Source organism: Alnus glutinosa, chromosome 7 (genome assembly GCF_958979055.1).
Source record: "Alnus glutinosa chromosome 7, dhAlnGlut1.1, whole genome shotgun sequence".
Classification (NCBI taxonomy): Eukaryota; Viridiplantae; Streptophyta; class Magnoliopsida; order Fagales; family Betulaceae; genus Alnus; species Alnus glutinosa.
The window spans coordinates 11,184,909-11,202,500 of NC_084892.1; the positions used below are offsets into that span (position 1 = coordinate 11,184,909).

Genomic DNA, 17,592 nt, shown 5'->3' on the forward strand with positions numbered 1-17,592 from the left:
CCACCAAGTTCCCGTAACGCATACAGACTACCCCTTTAAGGTGATTGTAACTCATATTGGAACTCTCATTGGGTAACCGTAAATCTCATATCGTACCAACTCCCTAATCTAAGTAGTCGCAAATATCATTACATAACAGTTTTAACATTTTAATAATTATTCATTGTTAAAACATGTTTAGTAAATAAAATGTAATTTGGGTTTAGAAATAAAATTATATAAATAAAATGTGTGGGACTCACATAATGTCAGAAAAATCATATGTTTCATATAAGGAAATCTATAGTTTTCATTCACAATCCCATGCATAAAATATTTTGTTCAGCTACTTTCATAATGAGTTTACTTACCTCGAACGCTTAGATCCAATCCTTCACATATTGAATGATCTAACTTCATGAGCTGCAAATTCAAACCATAATATTAGTCAAACAACTAAATTCATATCCCAAGACACTTAGAAACCTAAAACGCATTTCGAAAAGTCTTAATTCAAGCTTTTAGGACAGTGGAGATCGATGTTGAGGATTCTGGAATCAATCTTGACTAGCTGGCATCGATCCTAAAGGAACTAGGATCGATCTTGTCTATGCAAGTTTGATCCTACGCAGCTCCAACACTTGTTTTAGGTCATTTCAAGCTCCTAGCACGCAATTCCAAACGTCCCTATGGGTTCTACACACCCAGAAACGTTCAAGAATATTTTTAAGTGCCAATATTATGCTCTTGATACAAAAATCATCAAGAGTTTACCTTGATTACCATATGCACGTTAGGACAATTATAAAATCAATAGTGTGCGTGTTTAAAATATTTTTTGAACATGTAAAATCATAAACACGTCATCTAAAATCATAACCTTTCTTTTTGAAACCATCAAACATGAAAAAACATAAAACATACATTTCTTCACTCAAAAATCATTGTATAAAATACATATTTCTTTTAAAATGAATCATCCCATCACAAAAACATAACTCAAAGTCTCAAACAATCAACCATTATGGTTATGGCAGGAATACGACAAGAAACTAGAAGGTTATTAAGAAACAACAAATTTATACAGTTGATAGGCATTACCTTGAGAAAAAAGATTGAATGATCAAGGTTCTACCTTTGGGACTGACGGATATCACTAGTTCCGGGCTCCTCTTACCTCTTCGCTTCACTCTCACACCCTTGATTACCATGCATATGAAGTTCTCTAGGGTTTTTAGGGTTTGGAGCACTCAAAATCGAGTTTTTGTTGCATTTGGATCGATCTTCTAAATGACAGGATCGACTCTTTTGACTAGGATCAGTCCTCTGCCTCTTTTCTTGGGATCTTTTTTTTTTTAGAAAAACCACAGAGAAATTATGGAGAAATAAAGTTAATACACTTTGTTTTAATATCTATGAATATTTTTAAAAGAGAAATGTTTGATTTCCATTTTTTGCCCACCTCTTGTCCATCTCCATACAAGAAATGATCAAATCCACAATTGAATATGTAGGACTCACATGGAATCAACATGTAATTCCACAGGTTCAGTGATGGATTTACAAAAGAGATAGGTAAAAGATTTTTTGGTATAGTTTCCAGTCGGTGATGTATCTGCTCCTAATTCACACCTTAGGTGGCTCAGTCTGGCCCTTCAGTGGCTCGGTAGGTCCTTCGAGCAATCTACAAAACAATGAGAACAAGTCGGGGGTTGGTTGGTGTTCCTCCCTCCGATGCCTAAGTCAGTGGAGTTGGTGAGAGCAAAATAAGAGAAAAAAAGAAAAGAAAAAGAAAAAGAAAAAGAAGTCCCCCCAAATACCTGCAAAGCTTTCTATTTATAGTGCTCTAAGACTGAGTGGAGGCACTGTGCCGAGAACAGTACCTTCAGAATTTCTTGGGATCCTGGGTGTCCGTCCGGTCTGTTAGCACGATGTGACTCCGCAAATCCAAAGAGTCGTTAAACGGTATGACTCCCTATCCTTGCAAATCTCTGCCGTGTCATAGTAGGTGTACCTTTGTACTATGAGTCTTGGTGGCACTCTCGGACAATGATTCTCGCATACCTTCTAATGAACAACTGGCTCGCCTTAATTTGGTAGACCTGGTTGGCTCGGTCCTTGGTCCCGGACCCACTTCGGCCCGGTTGGAGTTGGATTTATTCCCAACAAGATTGATGCGTAACATTTTCTTTTTAAAATATTTTATACTTAAAAAGTTTTAAGCCTATAAATACATTTTTAACATAACCCTAGCCCCTACACATTTTTTTAGGCCTCCATAAGCCGTTTGGGTGTGAGAATTGAAGTGAAGAGAGAAAAAGACAAAGCATTGTTGTTTTGAAGGCTTCTTTGCAAGTTTCAAAGCCTCGCAAGGTGAGAGAATCATTACTTCTTCTTTTTTTTATCGTATTGAATAATTATTTTCTTTAAGGGTGTGTGTTCTTGGGATATTTGAATTGTTAGAATGTTTAAAGGATGAGTTTTATCGTGTGTGTGTGTGTGAGAGAGTGTTCTTGGGATATTTGAATCGTTAGAATGTTTATAGGGTGTGTGCGTGCGTGCGTGTGTGTGTTCTTGGGATATTTGAACCATTAGAATGTTTCATTTTACTTTTTACTTTTTTTTTTTTTTTTTTTTTTTTTCATTTCTTTTCTTCTCTCTCTCTCTCTCTCTCTCTCTCTCTCTCTCTCTCGTGCCTGATTCCAAATGAAGAAGCCAGGCTCTCTTGAAAGCTCTGAAAGCCAGCCTCCCATGGAGGTTGAGATCAAGCTACCGGTCCTCCACCTGCCTCTCATTCCAGTCCCGCTGATACTGAGGAGCTTCATTTTGACGGAAAATATCACTCCCTCAACAACCTCCCAGTAATTCGGGTGATTTTCTCATATACGCCCTTTATCTCCCCTCTGTTTCATTCCTCCATTTTCTGAATCATGTGTTGTCTCTTTCTAGGAGGACGGCGTCACTGGAGCTACCCCTCAAAGTCTATTGGGGATTCCGAATTTTCGAGCTGATTTTTGATTCGGGTATTTGAGATATGTCAGTTTGTAATAACCTGCAAGAGAACAGATACGCTGATCGGGAGAGGTATTTCGATGAGGATGCGTGATGCCATGAAGGATGCGTGAAGGAGATGCAGTTCTTGAGGTTAAGGATGTATGGAGCCGTGAAGCCTGAAGGAGAGAGAGTCAGAGAGAGAGAGATTTTTTTTTTATTAAAATAATGTATTGGGTAGCTACAGTGCTACCCAATGTATTGGGTAGCACTGTAGCTACCCAAGGATGGAGCCCTAAAATAGGGCAACTGCTGTGACTTGTTTTTTGTAACTTTTTTAAAATTTTCCTTATTTTAGGGAATAGAATCACTTATAGGGCATCTGCTACTAGTGCTCTTATAGGATGAGTTTTACCGTTTTTACTGTTAAGAACATAGTTTTTAAGCCAAAGATGATTTTAATTGGTTTGTTTTTTAAGTCTAGAATCTTATATTTTCAAGATCAGATTAGATGATGAATTTTATTGGTTGATTGATTTTACTTGATCGTTAGGTTGTAAACTACGTGTTGTTTGGAATACAAAAGTGTTTTCAATTGAAACATAAAAGCTTGGATTCGGAGTCTGAGGCCTTATATGATGTCTAGGATGATCTTTTAGAAGTTTCAGTACACTTAGGAGCCTTCCCGAGGTTAGGATAAGTCATTCTAGGGTTTGGGGGTGCTAAGAATGAGCTGGGAACAGTCCCAGCCCTATCAGGATCGATCTCCCTCATCCAAGATCAATCCTAGGCTGATGAGATCAATCCTTCCCTAGCACATGATCGATCTCCTCATTGCTAATCGATCCTGTCCTATTCTAGCACCCTGTTTCGTTAGTTTTGGGTTCTAGGGTAGGTTTTTGTTTCGGTAGAACCTTATAACATTTTGACTTTTGTAGAGAACCATGTTGGAGAGTTCGAGGTTGATTTTAAAGACTACCCCTACGATCAAGGTGAGTGAACCTCACATAGATGCTTTTATCTAATTCCTTTTGGCATACTATTTTGATAGATGAAACATGCATGCTCTCTCTACTTGCACGAAAATATATTTTTCTACAATGTGTACTCAGTTTTATGCATATGAAATACTTTAAAAGAATGAAATGGAAAAGGCATGAAGATTCGTGTAAGTATTTTATCATTGTATACATGAGATGAGGCTTTAGTTATGGGCTACTATTATACGGGCAAGGCTCTATCATCCAGTTTACATTTATGTTTTGCCACTTGGATCCAATAGGCTAGATAAGTGACATGTACAGCCATGTACCGATATTGGTCACGACCACATGACATCGCTAGTAGTGTGGGCCACCCAAAGTCAAACCCGGTCGAACTGCTAGTTGGTGGCCGCTATTGTACTTCATCAGGGACCGATGTTGTATGAGAGGTTCTTTCGAGAATACGTAAACCTTACTAAGAAGGGTTAAGGGCTCTGATAGACCATATGGAGTTGAACTAAAACTTTATTTTATTGTTTATCATATAATTATATGTATAATAGGGATGTACAAGCGGTTTATGATTAGTGGTTAGAGCCAATAATTGTTAATCGCAACCGCCTAAGGCAATTATTGAATTTTAACAACTGCAATCGCTCCGCTTAGGCGATTAGTGGTTGTTTAACTGCCGGTTAACGGTTATTAAAACCTATAACTTGCAGTTTGAAAACCACTTTTTATATGTTAAGAGCTTGCATTAACGTAGAAGAAAATGGGAAAAAAAAAAAAAAACCAAAATTATAATAATAAAAAAATAACATAGAAAGATAAGAGCAAATTGGTAGATCTTAATAACCATAATAATAATAATTTTTTTTTTTTTAAAAAAAAAAGGAAAAGAAAAGAAAGAAGAACACAAAAAGATAAGAATAGATTGGTAGATCTTGAGAGCTTGCGGTGGGAGGTGAAGTTGGCTTGTGATGGTCAACAATCTTAAAAAGTTAAAAACAAAAGTGTGCTCAGTAAGTCTCATTTATGTGAACCTTGGCATTGAGCAATAAATAAGGGAGGGGCATAATAGTGAGTTGAGAGTTGAGTGAGTTTGAGAGATTCAGAGAATTTACTTCACTAAATCTTGTAAACTGTAAACCTAACCTATATAGTATAAATTTCTGGTGATAAAACGACATTGTTTTGGTGTTATATATATATATGGCAGTTAGCGATTGGGGGTAGGGGTGGGCAAAAACCCTCCCACCCGCTCCCCCCACCCCTATTTCAGTTGTTTTAAGCATAAAATATGCGGGTACAAAATCCAACCCGTGCAGGGCGGGGCGGGATGCGGGTTGGGGTTTTAAAAATCTTCGGGGCCCTGCCCCGCCCCACCCCGCCCTGCAAGGAAAAGAAAAAAGAAAAAAGAGAAAAGAAAAAAAAAACCCTAAACTAGCCCTAATTAAAGCCAGCGCCGCACCATTTTTTTCCCATCTTATTTTCTACTTTTTACTTTCTAGAGCCTTCTTCACTTCATTCTCTAAAGTCTAACCCTAGCACCACTCTTCCACTTCCACAGTTCCACTAAGCCTTTTCAAAGTTCAATCTTCATCTTCTGGAATCTGGACTCATCTCTTTCTTTTCTTGACATTCTGCCATTCCAGGTCTGTTTCGCGCTCTCATTCTCTCCCTCTACGTGCCAGATCTGTTTGGTTCTATAATTTATAAATCTTATTTGTTTCGGCCGGTATGATTTAGTGTTGAATCGGTTGATTTGTGTTTTGTTTTTAGTTTTGGTTGATTGGATGAGATCTGGTGCTGCTATGCAAATTAAGCTTCGAGCTACCGGTGGGAACAAGACTCGCCCCGCCCCGCTCCGCCAAACTCACACCCCCTGTCCCGCATGTACCCGCACAGCACGGTTTTGCCCTAAACTATGCGGTTCACGGGTTCAAAATATACAACTCGCAGGGCTTTGGGGCGGGGGCAAAAAGGGCGGAAAACCGCCCCACCTAGCCCGCCCCGTGCCCACCCCTAGTTATGGGGCGATTATAACCAAAACGATTGTACATGCCTACTATATAATGCATTGCATTCTTGTATTGATATCTTGCCAAAGAACTATCTTACACGATGATGTATTTCAATATGAAATCCTTTTATCAACTTATGAGTTCACTACATAGGTAACTACTTTCCATGTAATATTGACTTACTAAGCCATTGACTTACACTCGATCTATTTCCACCTGTAAAACATGTTTGTGTTTACATATAATCAGTAGTTAGATGGCGAGACCTACAAAAAGGTATGCGGCGATGGAGGATCTAGTCAGGCTAGTTTTTGAAGAGATAGAGCCTATCTTGTGGAATTTTATGTGGAAGGAGTTCGATGGTCGACTTGATGAAATCGTAGAAGCATTATTTTTGCTTTACCTTACTCGAAGTAAGCCGAATGCTTTGGGAGTGGATTCTTGCTGGTGTGAATGAATCAAATTCTCAAGTTTAGCTTTGATTTTGTTATGACGTTTTATGAGAGATATTTTCTTTTATGTTGCTTTAAGGATATTTTTGCGGAGCTTGTTTTGGGTTTTAAACTTGATGTTTTATTCTTGTGAAACTTTGGCGACCTAACATTTGCTCTGGATATTTAATACATTATGGTTTATTTAGAACTTGCTATCTTATGATAAGTATTTTATTTCCCATGCTTTATTCAAATTTAAAAGTCTAAGAGATCCCTTGGGACTTATTTACAAGGTAAATAAGTCTTGAGAGGCGCGTTGAGCTATTGCTACTTAGTTAATTTTTGGGGGTATTACAGTAATTAGATCAATTTGTAACACAAATCTTCTATTTTGTGGATACCTTTGGGGTTGGTTGACCTTCGGAGTTTTAAATTTTTTTTAAAGAGGTTTCTATTTCGTTATCAAAATTTCTATGTTGATTTCTTTTATACTTGCTTTGATTTTGATTTTGATATTGATATATGTGGTGTTTGGCTTTAAAAGTTAATAACTTTGCCAATCTGATTAATAACAACTTGGGGATCTAAAACAAATCTTTCAAGAACAAATAGGAAAAGGATGAGTAGTGAACTCTAGGGTTTGATGCTTTTGGATCCCCAGTCAATCAATAGCTTCTTGTCATTTCCTTTTAATTAGTAACTATTCTTCTGTTATACATCAAGTTTTTATAAGAATAAACAAGAATCTCAGATACAATTCTTCTGTTCTTAAGCATTTTTCCATGATCCATGTGAAGGCTTTTATTTAGAAAGAATAGGAAGGATTTTGCAAGCAAAGTTGACATCATGCTTATGCCCTGCCCCAATAATGGCAGCTCTTTTTAAAGAGAAAGAGACGGTACTTTTGAGATTTGAACGATAGTTGCATTTACACTTATTGCAATTATATTTAGTAGACTGTTATACGACTGTCATACAAATTGATCTAAAAACTGATTTTCACCAATTGTATGCAGTTAGTCTAGTAAATAACGTTACTCAAACGTGGTCGGGCTCGTAAGAATGAGCGATTGTGAAAAACCGAGAGGGATTATTAGGCGGAGAAAAAGGGGAAAAGATGTGAGGATATTGGGGAATTGGACCATGATTTGAACATCCACAGGCATGGAATCTGAATATAATAGTAATCTGAATATAATAGTAAGCTTTTAGGCTCATTGGATGCATTAATTGATTGAAAAGGTCCACTTGGATCAATTTCTCCGGAAGAAACCGTCCATTTTGGAACTTTTTCTTTAGTTTCTTCATCTCTGTGGATTCCATCTTCAGCTTCTAATGGCGGGTTTCTTATTTCTTAATTATATGAGATGCACTGAATCATCTCATTCGAAGTTAATTAATTTATATGACATCACACCCATCTTCAGCCATTGGATCATTTGTAGCATCAAATTAGAATTAGTATCACTCCTCTTTGTAGCCATTCCTTCCATTGCAGGATCCCCCCACCACCTCTCAATTCTTGATATTGCCAAAGATAACGATATAATAGAAGCATGGATTAGTGCCTAAGCAAATGGTCCATGCTTTCCCACGCCTGAGGCCAATGTTTACCTCAGGAATTAATTAAAAGTAATGCTATTTAGCAGATTGATATACGACTGCAATACAATTGGGATGATGTGCTAGCAAAAATCAATCTTTGAATTTTATTTTATTTTTTACAAGTGCTAATCTAATGACTGATTTTTACTATTACGTTATCAAGTTGTATGACAGTCGTATAACAATCAAATAGCATTACACTTACTAGGAATTTTATTTAGTAGACGGTTATACTATTGCCATACAACTAGGATGACATAATGTTGAAAATCAGTTTTTGGATTGCCAAGGGTTTACATAAAGAATAATTCAATGACTAATTTTCACTGTCACAGCATTTCAATTATATAAGAGTCATAATACAGTATATATATATATCCTCTCAAATTATTTGTTTGAATTTAAGAGATTTTGGATAGGTGATTGTAAGAGTCTACTTATGAGGCCAACTTGAACGGATAAGTGGTTAGACAACTCAATTTTTATTTAGTCAAACAAATTTTATAAGTGATATTTGACAATCACTTACCTGAATTTTGTTAAATTCAAACAAATAAATGGGGGCTCACTTGTCCAAGTCTTTCATAATTAGTGTTCAGTAGTACGCTGACAATAAATTTTTTTGGGAATTGTGTTAGTTGGAATAATCGAAGCACCTAGTTATAGGCCCTATTTAGTAATCCCTTTTACCTTCCCCTTCCCTGACGCGTACGAACAAGGCAGGCTTTTTGGCAGGAGGGCGGAAAAAATTCAGCCATTTTCCAAGATGGGACAACCCTTTTTTTCCATTTTACCCCTGACATGAAAAAAAATTCAGCAACTTAAACAGTCGTATACAGGGGTAGAATGTGTAAAAATAAAGCCTGTTTTGTTTTACCCATTCTACCCCTGGCAAGAAAAAAAAATTGTGATTGTGTACAGGGGTAAAACGGGAAAAAAGCTTGTCTTATCATGAAAAAGTTGGCTGAATTTTTTCAGCCCTCCTGCCAAAAGCCTGCACATCAGGGAAGGGAGAGGGGGAAGGGGAAGGGGAAAGTGATTACTAAACAGGGCCATAGTCATTCAAGCTATGAAAACATTGAAGCACCTAGTAGAGTAGGTATTTTTTTTCCCATCACAAAGGATATCCTTAATTACTCTTAAAAAATAAAAGAAAAAAAGAAAAAAAAGAATATCCTTAATTAGTGCTTAAAAAGTGTTAAAGCTATGGTTAACAGGAGAATCCAGAGGAGTGTCAACTACATTATATAGAACCCAAAAAGCATCGATCCCAAAATCATGATCAAGATCAACACTGAAAACATCCACCTTGATCTTGTTTGTTTGTACTTTTCATTCCTTTAGACAAAAAAGAAAAGAAAAGAAAAAGGTTAGAATATAAAAATGGTAATGGGATGCCTTTTTAAATGGTAATATGTCATTACCTAAAGTAAGATGTATTTTTGATGGATATTATTATTTTCAAATGGTTTCCTTCTCTTTAAGAATATTTCATCTAAAAGTGTTCAATTCTACTTTTCTTTTTATTTTTTTCTTTTTATATATAGCCTAGCCAAACGAAAGAAGAATCAAAACAAAAATAAAAAAGAAAGATACAATTCATTTACAAGAATAACTTATGCTTTGGGATATACCTACTCATTTAACGTCTTCAATAAGAGATTGACATGTCAACTTAGAGTGTCAAATATTATTAACACAAAGACACCAAATCTTTTCCATTCTTTTTCTTCGACCAACAGCTACCTTCTCAATTCTGTAATATTTATCTCTCATTTTCTTTTTTATATGGATTCTTTTTTATTCGTTTGAAAATTCCTGATGTTGCTAGTTTCATATGGTTTGTGAGATTGAAACAATTTTTTTTTTTTTTTTTTTTAATTATCCTACTTCAGTTTTTCTTGACTCAGCTATCTCCATTTGGTCTCTTGCATCTGTCATAATATGCGTGAATCTTTCTCAGACAAATTGAACGAGAGTGTGAGAGAAAAGGCAAGAAACTTCACTTAAAAGATGGTGGCGAATTCCAGCGGTAGTGGCATTCGGCGGAGGAAGCAGTGGGTTATTTAGGGGTAGAATGAATGGGAAACATGATCGTCGATGGATTGGGTTAAGATAAAAATCCGATGTTTTCAGTTCATTTTATTTGGTGTTTTTAGCTTTAATGTGTCAAATTTCTATTGGAAGTTGTAAAATAAGATTTTACACCCGTCATGATAGAATTGGCTCTCTTCATTTATATGTTTTATGGCTGCCTTTTATGTTTTTGTTTAAAAAAGTGTCCACATAAAAGTTAAAGCTACTTTTGTGTTTTTAATCAGGAATATTTTGTATTTTGTTGTTTGCTAATATTTTTGTTTCGAGAAAAGAAAACAAAAATTTTAGCAAAAGGAGCCTTATACAAAATATTAATTTCTTTTATGTTTGGTGAGAAATGCCATTTTGTATTCTCTCATTCATTTTTCATTTATTATTTTTAAATAAAAAAAATATTATTAGATCTGTAATACCCACGTGAGTAAATATATGAGTCCTACCAATTTAATAATTGATTGAATTTAAAAATAATAAATGAGAGAATACTATTCAAGTCTCGTATAGTGGTGTTTGATATAATAAAATGTATTCATGAATGACATCCTCAAAATCAAGTTGGACACTTTTTACCATGACAAATTGACAATACATCACCTTAGATTTCTGAAAAGAATCAATTTAAAAAACCAACGGAACACTTTCTCCTGTAAGAACAAGCATAAAGAAATTCTTTTAGATAACTTTCTAGTTGTCAATAAATAATTATTGTCATATTTATTGTTATAGTTACAACTATTAGTTGTATCCGGCCTCCTTAATTTTCCTTTTGTGAGTTGTTGTAAGACTATTGTCACCCTAGTCCCTAAATGTCATTTACACTATTAAAAAATGGGGTTAAAAGCGTATAAAAACTCCATGAAGGCACTAGTCAAAATATGAATGAAAAATATATTAAGACTGAAGATTAAAATAATATATAAAAAATAAAATTAGTATCAATTCAGTGTTAACAAGAACCAAAACATTCAATGCGGATGTTTTAGACTTCTCCGGTTCTCCCAATTTGAACCATAGATCAAAACCAAAATCGTTTTTCCCTTTTTTTCATGAAATGACATAAAAGCCGATATGCAAGATACATACGAAAAAATAATAATCAAAGAAACAATATTTCCATTGAGAGGTCTATTGAGAGGTTCGACCATATATCCTGCAACAAGCAATTCAAACAACCAAAAAACTAAGCCAAATCAATCATCCATGTACGCTGCAAAGATGAATCGCAGAATCAATAGACCCATCTAAGAACTAGACATGACCCCATCGAAAACTCTTACTATGCTTTATGAATGAGAAACTCAAACACTATCCTTTAATTCCAAACATGATCATAAGCAATGCGCCTAATGCAAAATGAGTGAAATGCAAGTCTATAAACAATAAAATACATGATATGCAATGCCAAAAGTGCCGTACTAGGCAATGACGGAGAGAGGGGGGGGCCGGTGGGGGCCATGGCCCCCCCTAAACTCTCAAGAAAAAAAATAATAATTAAGGTAAAAAAAAAAAATTTGAAGTTTTTTTGCCTATTGACCCCTAACAAGAAATTTTTTTGCCCCTTGGCCCTTTCCTTTTTATTATCTTTTCAACTGATTTCATCTCATTTAGAACGATAGCTTTATTATCAAAATTTTTTTCCTTTAATATTTAACGGTAGCAAAAGACATGTCTGAGAAGGTAACGATAGAATAAGCTTTACAAAGTTGTAAAGGCTTTGTTCAAAATAAATTAAAAGAGTTTAGTAAAGCAGTGCATTGGAAGAAGACAGATGTGGATTTGAGGAGTCACATGCCTAACAAAGCTCCATTTCCTAAGGATGTGTGGCAACAATAACGTAAAATGGATAAAAATAGCAAGATGACATTAGAAAAGTCTAGAAGATATGCGTTTCATTTGTATTGTGTTGTGTTTAGCAAAATGTGTTTTAAATAACAGTTGGTGGGTTATTGCGTTAGTTAGAGTGGATTGTTCTAACAAAAGGAGCAAGATAATATTAGCTTCAAGAGCCATGTCATTCAGGTAAAGCCTTGCAAGAAGGCCAAAAAGCACACAATTCAACCAACTAAAATTTCTCAATTTCAATACAGAAATTGAGACATTTTTTATTTTTTATTTTCTGAATCTTTGGACAACGGTTTTCTTTACTTTTTTTTTTTTTTTCCAAAAAACTCTTTTCACTTTTGCTTATTGATTTTCAATTTGAAGGGAATAATAAAATATCAAAACTGGGTTATGTTTAATTTACTTAAAATTTGCCTTTATATATATATATATATATATATATATATATATATATATATATATATATATATATATATATATATATACTTTAACCTATACTTAAGAAAAAAATTTATTTGGCCCGGCTCCCTCCCATTAAAATGTCTGGCTCCGTCCCTGGTACTAGGTACCTCGTTTGAACTAATAGGTGACTACAACAAGTTCAAACTGGTTCGAGCTGTTATATAAGAACTCTTGACTGGTTCGAACTGTAAATACAATAAGTTCAAACTGAAAGCCTAATCAAATCCCTTAATTTATAGCAATTTAATATCATCAAATCTCTAAATTTAAGGTAATCTAACCTTTATAAAAAATAATACAATTCTAATCAAATTAATTCCTAAGTTAAGAATAATTCAAATATACTCTATCAGGTACATCATCAAAATTGAGGTCATACATGTATTACTATATGGGTTCACGTCTTTCGAGGATTCTTGTTCTCTTTCTTTTTGCTTTGGCTCTGCAAGTTCGGCATGTATTTTTATTAAGATCAATGAAACAAAGACCAAAAATTAACAACTAAATTTTATTAAGAGCCTAAATAAAATCGCTAGTATTTATTCTATTCTACCCCATGCACAAAAATTATACGATAATAAGAGATAGCATACCAATTATCAAGTGTCTAGGGCGTCCTCCATCTAACCTACCTCTCAGTTCCAAGATCGACCTACAGTCTGACTGAAGGGATCCATGACTATATCGATTTTGCATCCTCCATCTAACCTACCTCTCAGTCCCAGGACCAACCTACAGTCTGACTGAAGGGAGCCATGACCATATCGATTTTTAAAATATTTCTTACAATTTTTTTATTAATATATATATTGTTGGGAAATATTTCTAATAGTTAGTGAATGGACCTGGTAGTCATAGTCGGCACATTTACCATTCATGGTCCCAAAGAATGCTAGTTACGCGGTCCATCCATTGGGCCTATTGATTCACTGAAAAGTCCGAGTCTCATGATGCGTCACATTGCAGAATCAAGCCCACTTGGATGTAACTCACAAAGAGCACGTGAAGAGATTGAAATCCCAAGATACCCGAAATGTGTCTTGGGAACATTAAGTCCCACATTCCGGATACATAGCAGCCCTATGTTCCGGATCATGGGTGCACACGATCCAGTCTTGTATCGTGGGTTCACACGATCTGGATGCGTAAAGACATACAAGCCAAACACGTGGAAACCCACGTCCCGGATGCAGGAAGACCCATGATCCGGATGTGCGGAGATTCCACGATTGCAAATTTTTAAACTTTGAGATTATGATTGCAAAACCACTTATTCTTCGAGAGGGTGGTGTAAGTGAAGTTATATGACAGTCATATAACAATCTACTAAATAATACTATTACATCATTCTAATTATACAATAATTTATTAAAAAATCATTTCCCTTTAACCAAAAAAGGGGTCTTAAAGCTCATAGTAGAGGATGTGGAGGACTTTCGAAGCGTCTAAATCCAACGATGCAGTAGGCAAGAGTCAAGTTAAGTGTATCAAATAATATTAAAGGTGGGGTCACATTCTCATTCTTTGTTCATCAATTTGTGTGGTTGTGGTACGTGGGTGTTGGAGTTTGGTGAAAGTTAGGCAAAGGATTAGGTGAATCTCCATACCTCTTATCAATTAATTGCATTAATAAGGATTTGGAGGGGACCACTCAAATTTGACAATATTTATTTTTAAATTGAGTCGGAGGAAATTATTTTAATTCGGTTTATAAATTTGTCAAGAGTTTTTTAAGCACGCAAGAAACACGTGCTTTTAAAAAAAAATCATGTGATTTTTACATACTAATTGAAAAAAAAAATCATATGCTTTTTACATGTTAAAAAATACATGAAAATTTTAGAAATTGATCTGAACGATAGGAAATTTATGTCCCTTCAAGCTTAATTTTTTTTTTCTTTTAAAAATATATTCCAGACTCACCTAATTCTGCTCCATTACCTGCCAACCCACATCTGCTTTCAAATTCATTTCTATCAAATTTGGCTAACCTAAAAGACCCCCAAAAAAAAAAAAAAAAAACACGTGGCGCTCCCAATCTTAACTTTATCTCTTTGATGGGGTTCCCAAAATCTCATATATCTCCTAAACTAAACTAAATCTAATAGAAAACTATTCCTCGGATATTATTCTTATTTCCCTCAAAAAAAAAAAAAAAAAAAAACCTTAACTGACAGCTGCCCCACATTGTCCATACTTTGGTTTGGTCCCCCACTGCCATTGGTGGGGATTCGCTATGCGTGGATTCCAATGCATTTGATTTAAGGGCACTCCTTCCTTTGTTTTGAAGTGCTACTTTAACTAACTTCAATTACGACGCCTTGTCGGTTGGGGTGTCTACGGACGCCTCTCATTTAAAACGCATTCATTAAGGGCAAGGATTCCCATTTCCATTTCAAATCGAGAGAATTTATTTTCTACTCAACATTTAAAGAAAAAAAGTGTTAATTTTGGCATTAAATATATATCTATTAGGAATGACTTCGTAAAAAGGTATTGAATTGTCGACAGTTTTGAGAAAATGGTATTAAATTATCAAACATTTCAAATTAGTGTATTCAAGTTTCTAAACGTCTCACTTAAAAGTATTTCGTTAGGATTATCCAATACCCTTTTTTTAAAACAACCAATAGTTCGATACCATTTTATGAAATTATTCTTATATATTATTTAAAATAAATAATTTGGAATACATAAAATTTTATTCTCTTTATTGAAGGTCTTTACGGATTAACTTGCTAAATAAGTGGATGGACTGTCTGAAAATTGTTCGGATAAAAAAATATATAAAAAAGTTTTCATCGGTTCATTTGTCAAGCACGTGAACGAATTGTATGAAATTTGTTCCGATAGATGGTTCTAGAGAGACTGTTACATTAGAGAGACTCTCTTATATTTATTGTCTGAATTGTTAGCAATCCGCTCAGCAAAATTGCTTTTGCTCACAGGGCTACTTGACAACTCCGTCCATTTCACAAAACTAGCACACCCTTTTCTCTCATTGGTGGATCTTTGTTTGTAGAAACAAAAGGGATTGAGCAATAAAAATTTGTTTCACATTTTTGGCTGCCACTTCTTGCCATACATATTATATATGGTTGGTTCCACCATTGTTTCATTTGCAATTGGTTTCCTCCAATCTTCTTTTCATTTGTTGCCAAAAATCACACAGACCCATTTGATGACTTTATGTCCAATGCTTTACTTCCTAATCTCTTGTATATCCTTCATCCTCCTTTCCAAGTCTTTTACTAACAACCCACTCCCTCTCCCTCCATGGGAAAGTGAGATCACTGAGATGAAACTATTGTCAATTTGGTTTTGGGGGGAATTATCAAGTTTTCTTGTGTTTTGGATGAAGGAAACTAAGCTTGCTATGACTTTCTTTCAAGTACCCAGATTCATGCCATTGAAGAAGATGAGTCTTAGTTCCAAAGTAGAGAATGTAGAGGAGAAAGATGATACTTCTCTTTTGGATTTGCCTGACTTGGCTTTGGAATGCGTTCTTGACCGGCTTTCCCCAGCCGGGTTGTGCAGTATGGAAGCAGTTTGTACTTCTTTGAGGGATAGATGCGGAAGTGATCATCTATGGGAGAAACACATAAAGCACAAATGGGGCAGAGTGATTGGTGATGTTGCTTACCGAGAATGGCAGCAATGGCATGCTGTAGCCTCAAGAAAAGGACCGACACTCTTGGATCGAAGCAAGAAAAAAGGCTTGTTTGATTTCCTTTCTGGGGTTTGCCCATGGTTTAGACCAAAGTCAAAAAGAATCAACAAGTCGAGGGGTTCTTTACCGATTGATTCGATCATGGGTTGGTACCTTTCTCTTGAAAATGGCAAGTTTTGGTTTCCAGCTCAGGTCTATAATCGTGAGGTAAGTGGCTGCAACAAACTAATTCCAGTACTCTGCTTCTTCTTGTAATGCTTTATATTTTATTTTATTTTTCAATATTATTGGTTCCTTGAATGTTGAACAATTCAATGAAATCCTTTATATTTTTTACAGCAGAATTGTCATGTTGGTTTTATGCTGTCATGTTATGATGCCCAACTTTGCTATGATTTGCGGACTGACACCTTTCGGGCAAGGTATAGGAAGAGAGGCCTTCTTATGGACTTTTGCCAATTTATCTGTTTGTGTACTTTTATATTTGAGGAAAGAAGTATATATGCCAATCATATACATTCTGAAATGTCAGGATCATTTTGACACTGGATTGGGAAGCTTTTAGAAGTTAAAACTATAACTGATGGCAATCTTTCCATATATTAACCTTTTTTCTTTTTTTGTGAAAAGTTTGACATCTTTACTTTAGAGCTCTGGAACTCAAATGGGTGTTTTGTTGCAGATACTCCCCTCACGGGCGGCGGACAACAGAGGAAAATATACAATGGGATAGGCTAAGAGCACCACCAGTTGATACTCCTCCACATATTCTTCATGCCTTTGATTGTTTGAATGACTTAATGCCCGGAGATCATATTGAGATCCAGTGGAGAAGAAAAAGAGAATTCCCTTATGGTGTGTTTCTGAACCAGTATGCCTTTATGAGTTTTTTTTTTTTTACCTGTAATTCCAACAGCATTGGTATGTGGCATGGGGTCTCATTTATTTATAAAATTCCGTGTTTTTTTTTTTTTTGAATCCAAGAGTATTTAGCGTTCAATGTCCATTAAAATTCTCTAAAAAGACTTGATAAATGTGACCAATTGGTCATGATCTATTCCATTACTTGTAGATTGCAATGTAATAACTTGTGCTGAATGTATTGCAGGTTGGTGGTATGGTGTCGTTGGCCATTTGGAACCATGTGATGGGAATGAGAATCACTGCCACTGTCATGATAGTGGTGAGAAGCTCATCTTAGATTTTGTAGTTGTTATGAAGTTTTCTTTTCTGAGTTTGTATACAGGGGTTATATGTGGGATTTTTCTTGTTATCAAGTAAACAACATATTTGTTGGCCGTGATGATCTCCCTCGATCTAGAGTATGCAGAGCACTTTTCCTGTTAAGATTTGGTTGTGTCCAACATCTTCGGCATGAACCCTGTGTTCACATATGTCTCACACCAGTTTGGAGGCTAAAAATACTTCACGTGTCTCACACCACTTGTTTTATTGAAGTGATAAAAAAAAGAGTGCATGTCAAACCTTCTTGTAATGGACCTATC

The 17,592-nt window shown here is 35.4% G+C and overlaps 1 protein-coding gene across 2 annotated transcripts in view; it reads left to right on the top strand.

Annotated features, from left to right (window-relative positions):
- Positions 1-15,443: 15,443 nt before the first annotated feature.
- The window catches only part of LOC133874199 (F-box protein At2g32560-like), a 3,578-nt gene continuing 1,429 nt past the window's right edge, over positions 15,444-17,592 (top strand). Inside the window, exons 1-4 of one of the 2 annotated variants that reach the window (XM_062312060.1) lie at positions 15,444-16,294; positions 16,427-16,509; positions 16,770-16,942; positions 17,196-17,270. In XM_062312060.1, the coding sequence (XP_062168044.1) occupies positions 15,512-16,294; positions 16,427-16,509; positions 16,770-16,942; positions 17,196-17,270 (1,114 nt within the window). In that variant the 5' untranslated portion in view covers positions 15,444-15,511. The remainder of the gene's footprint in view (positions 16,295-16,426; positions 16,510-16,769; positions 16,943-17,195; positions 17,271-17,592) is intronic. The other variant, XM_062312061.1, reaches the window with a different exon arrangement.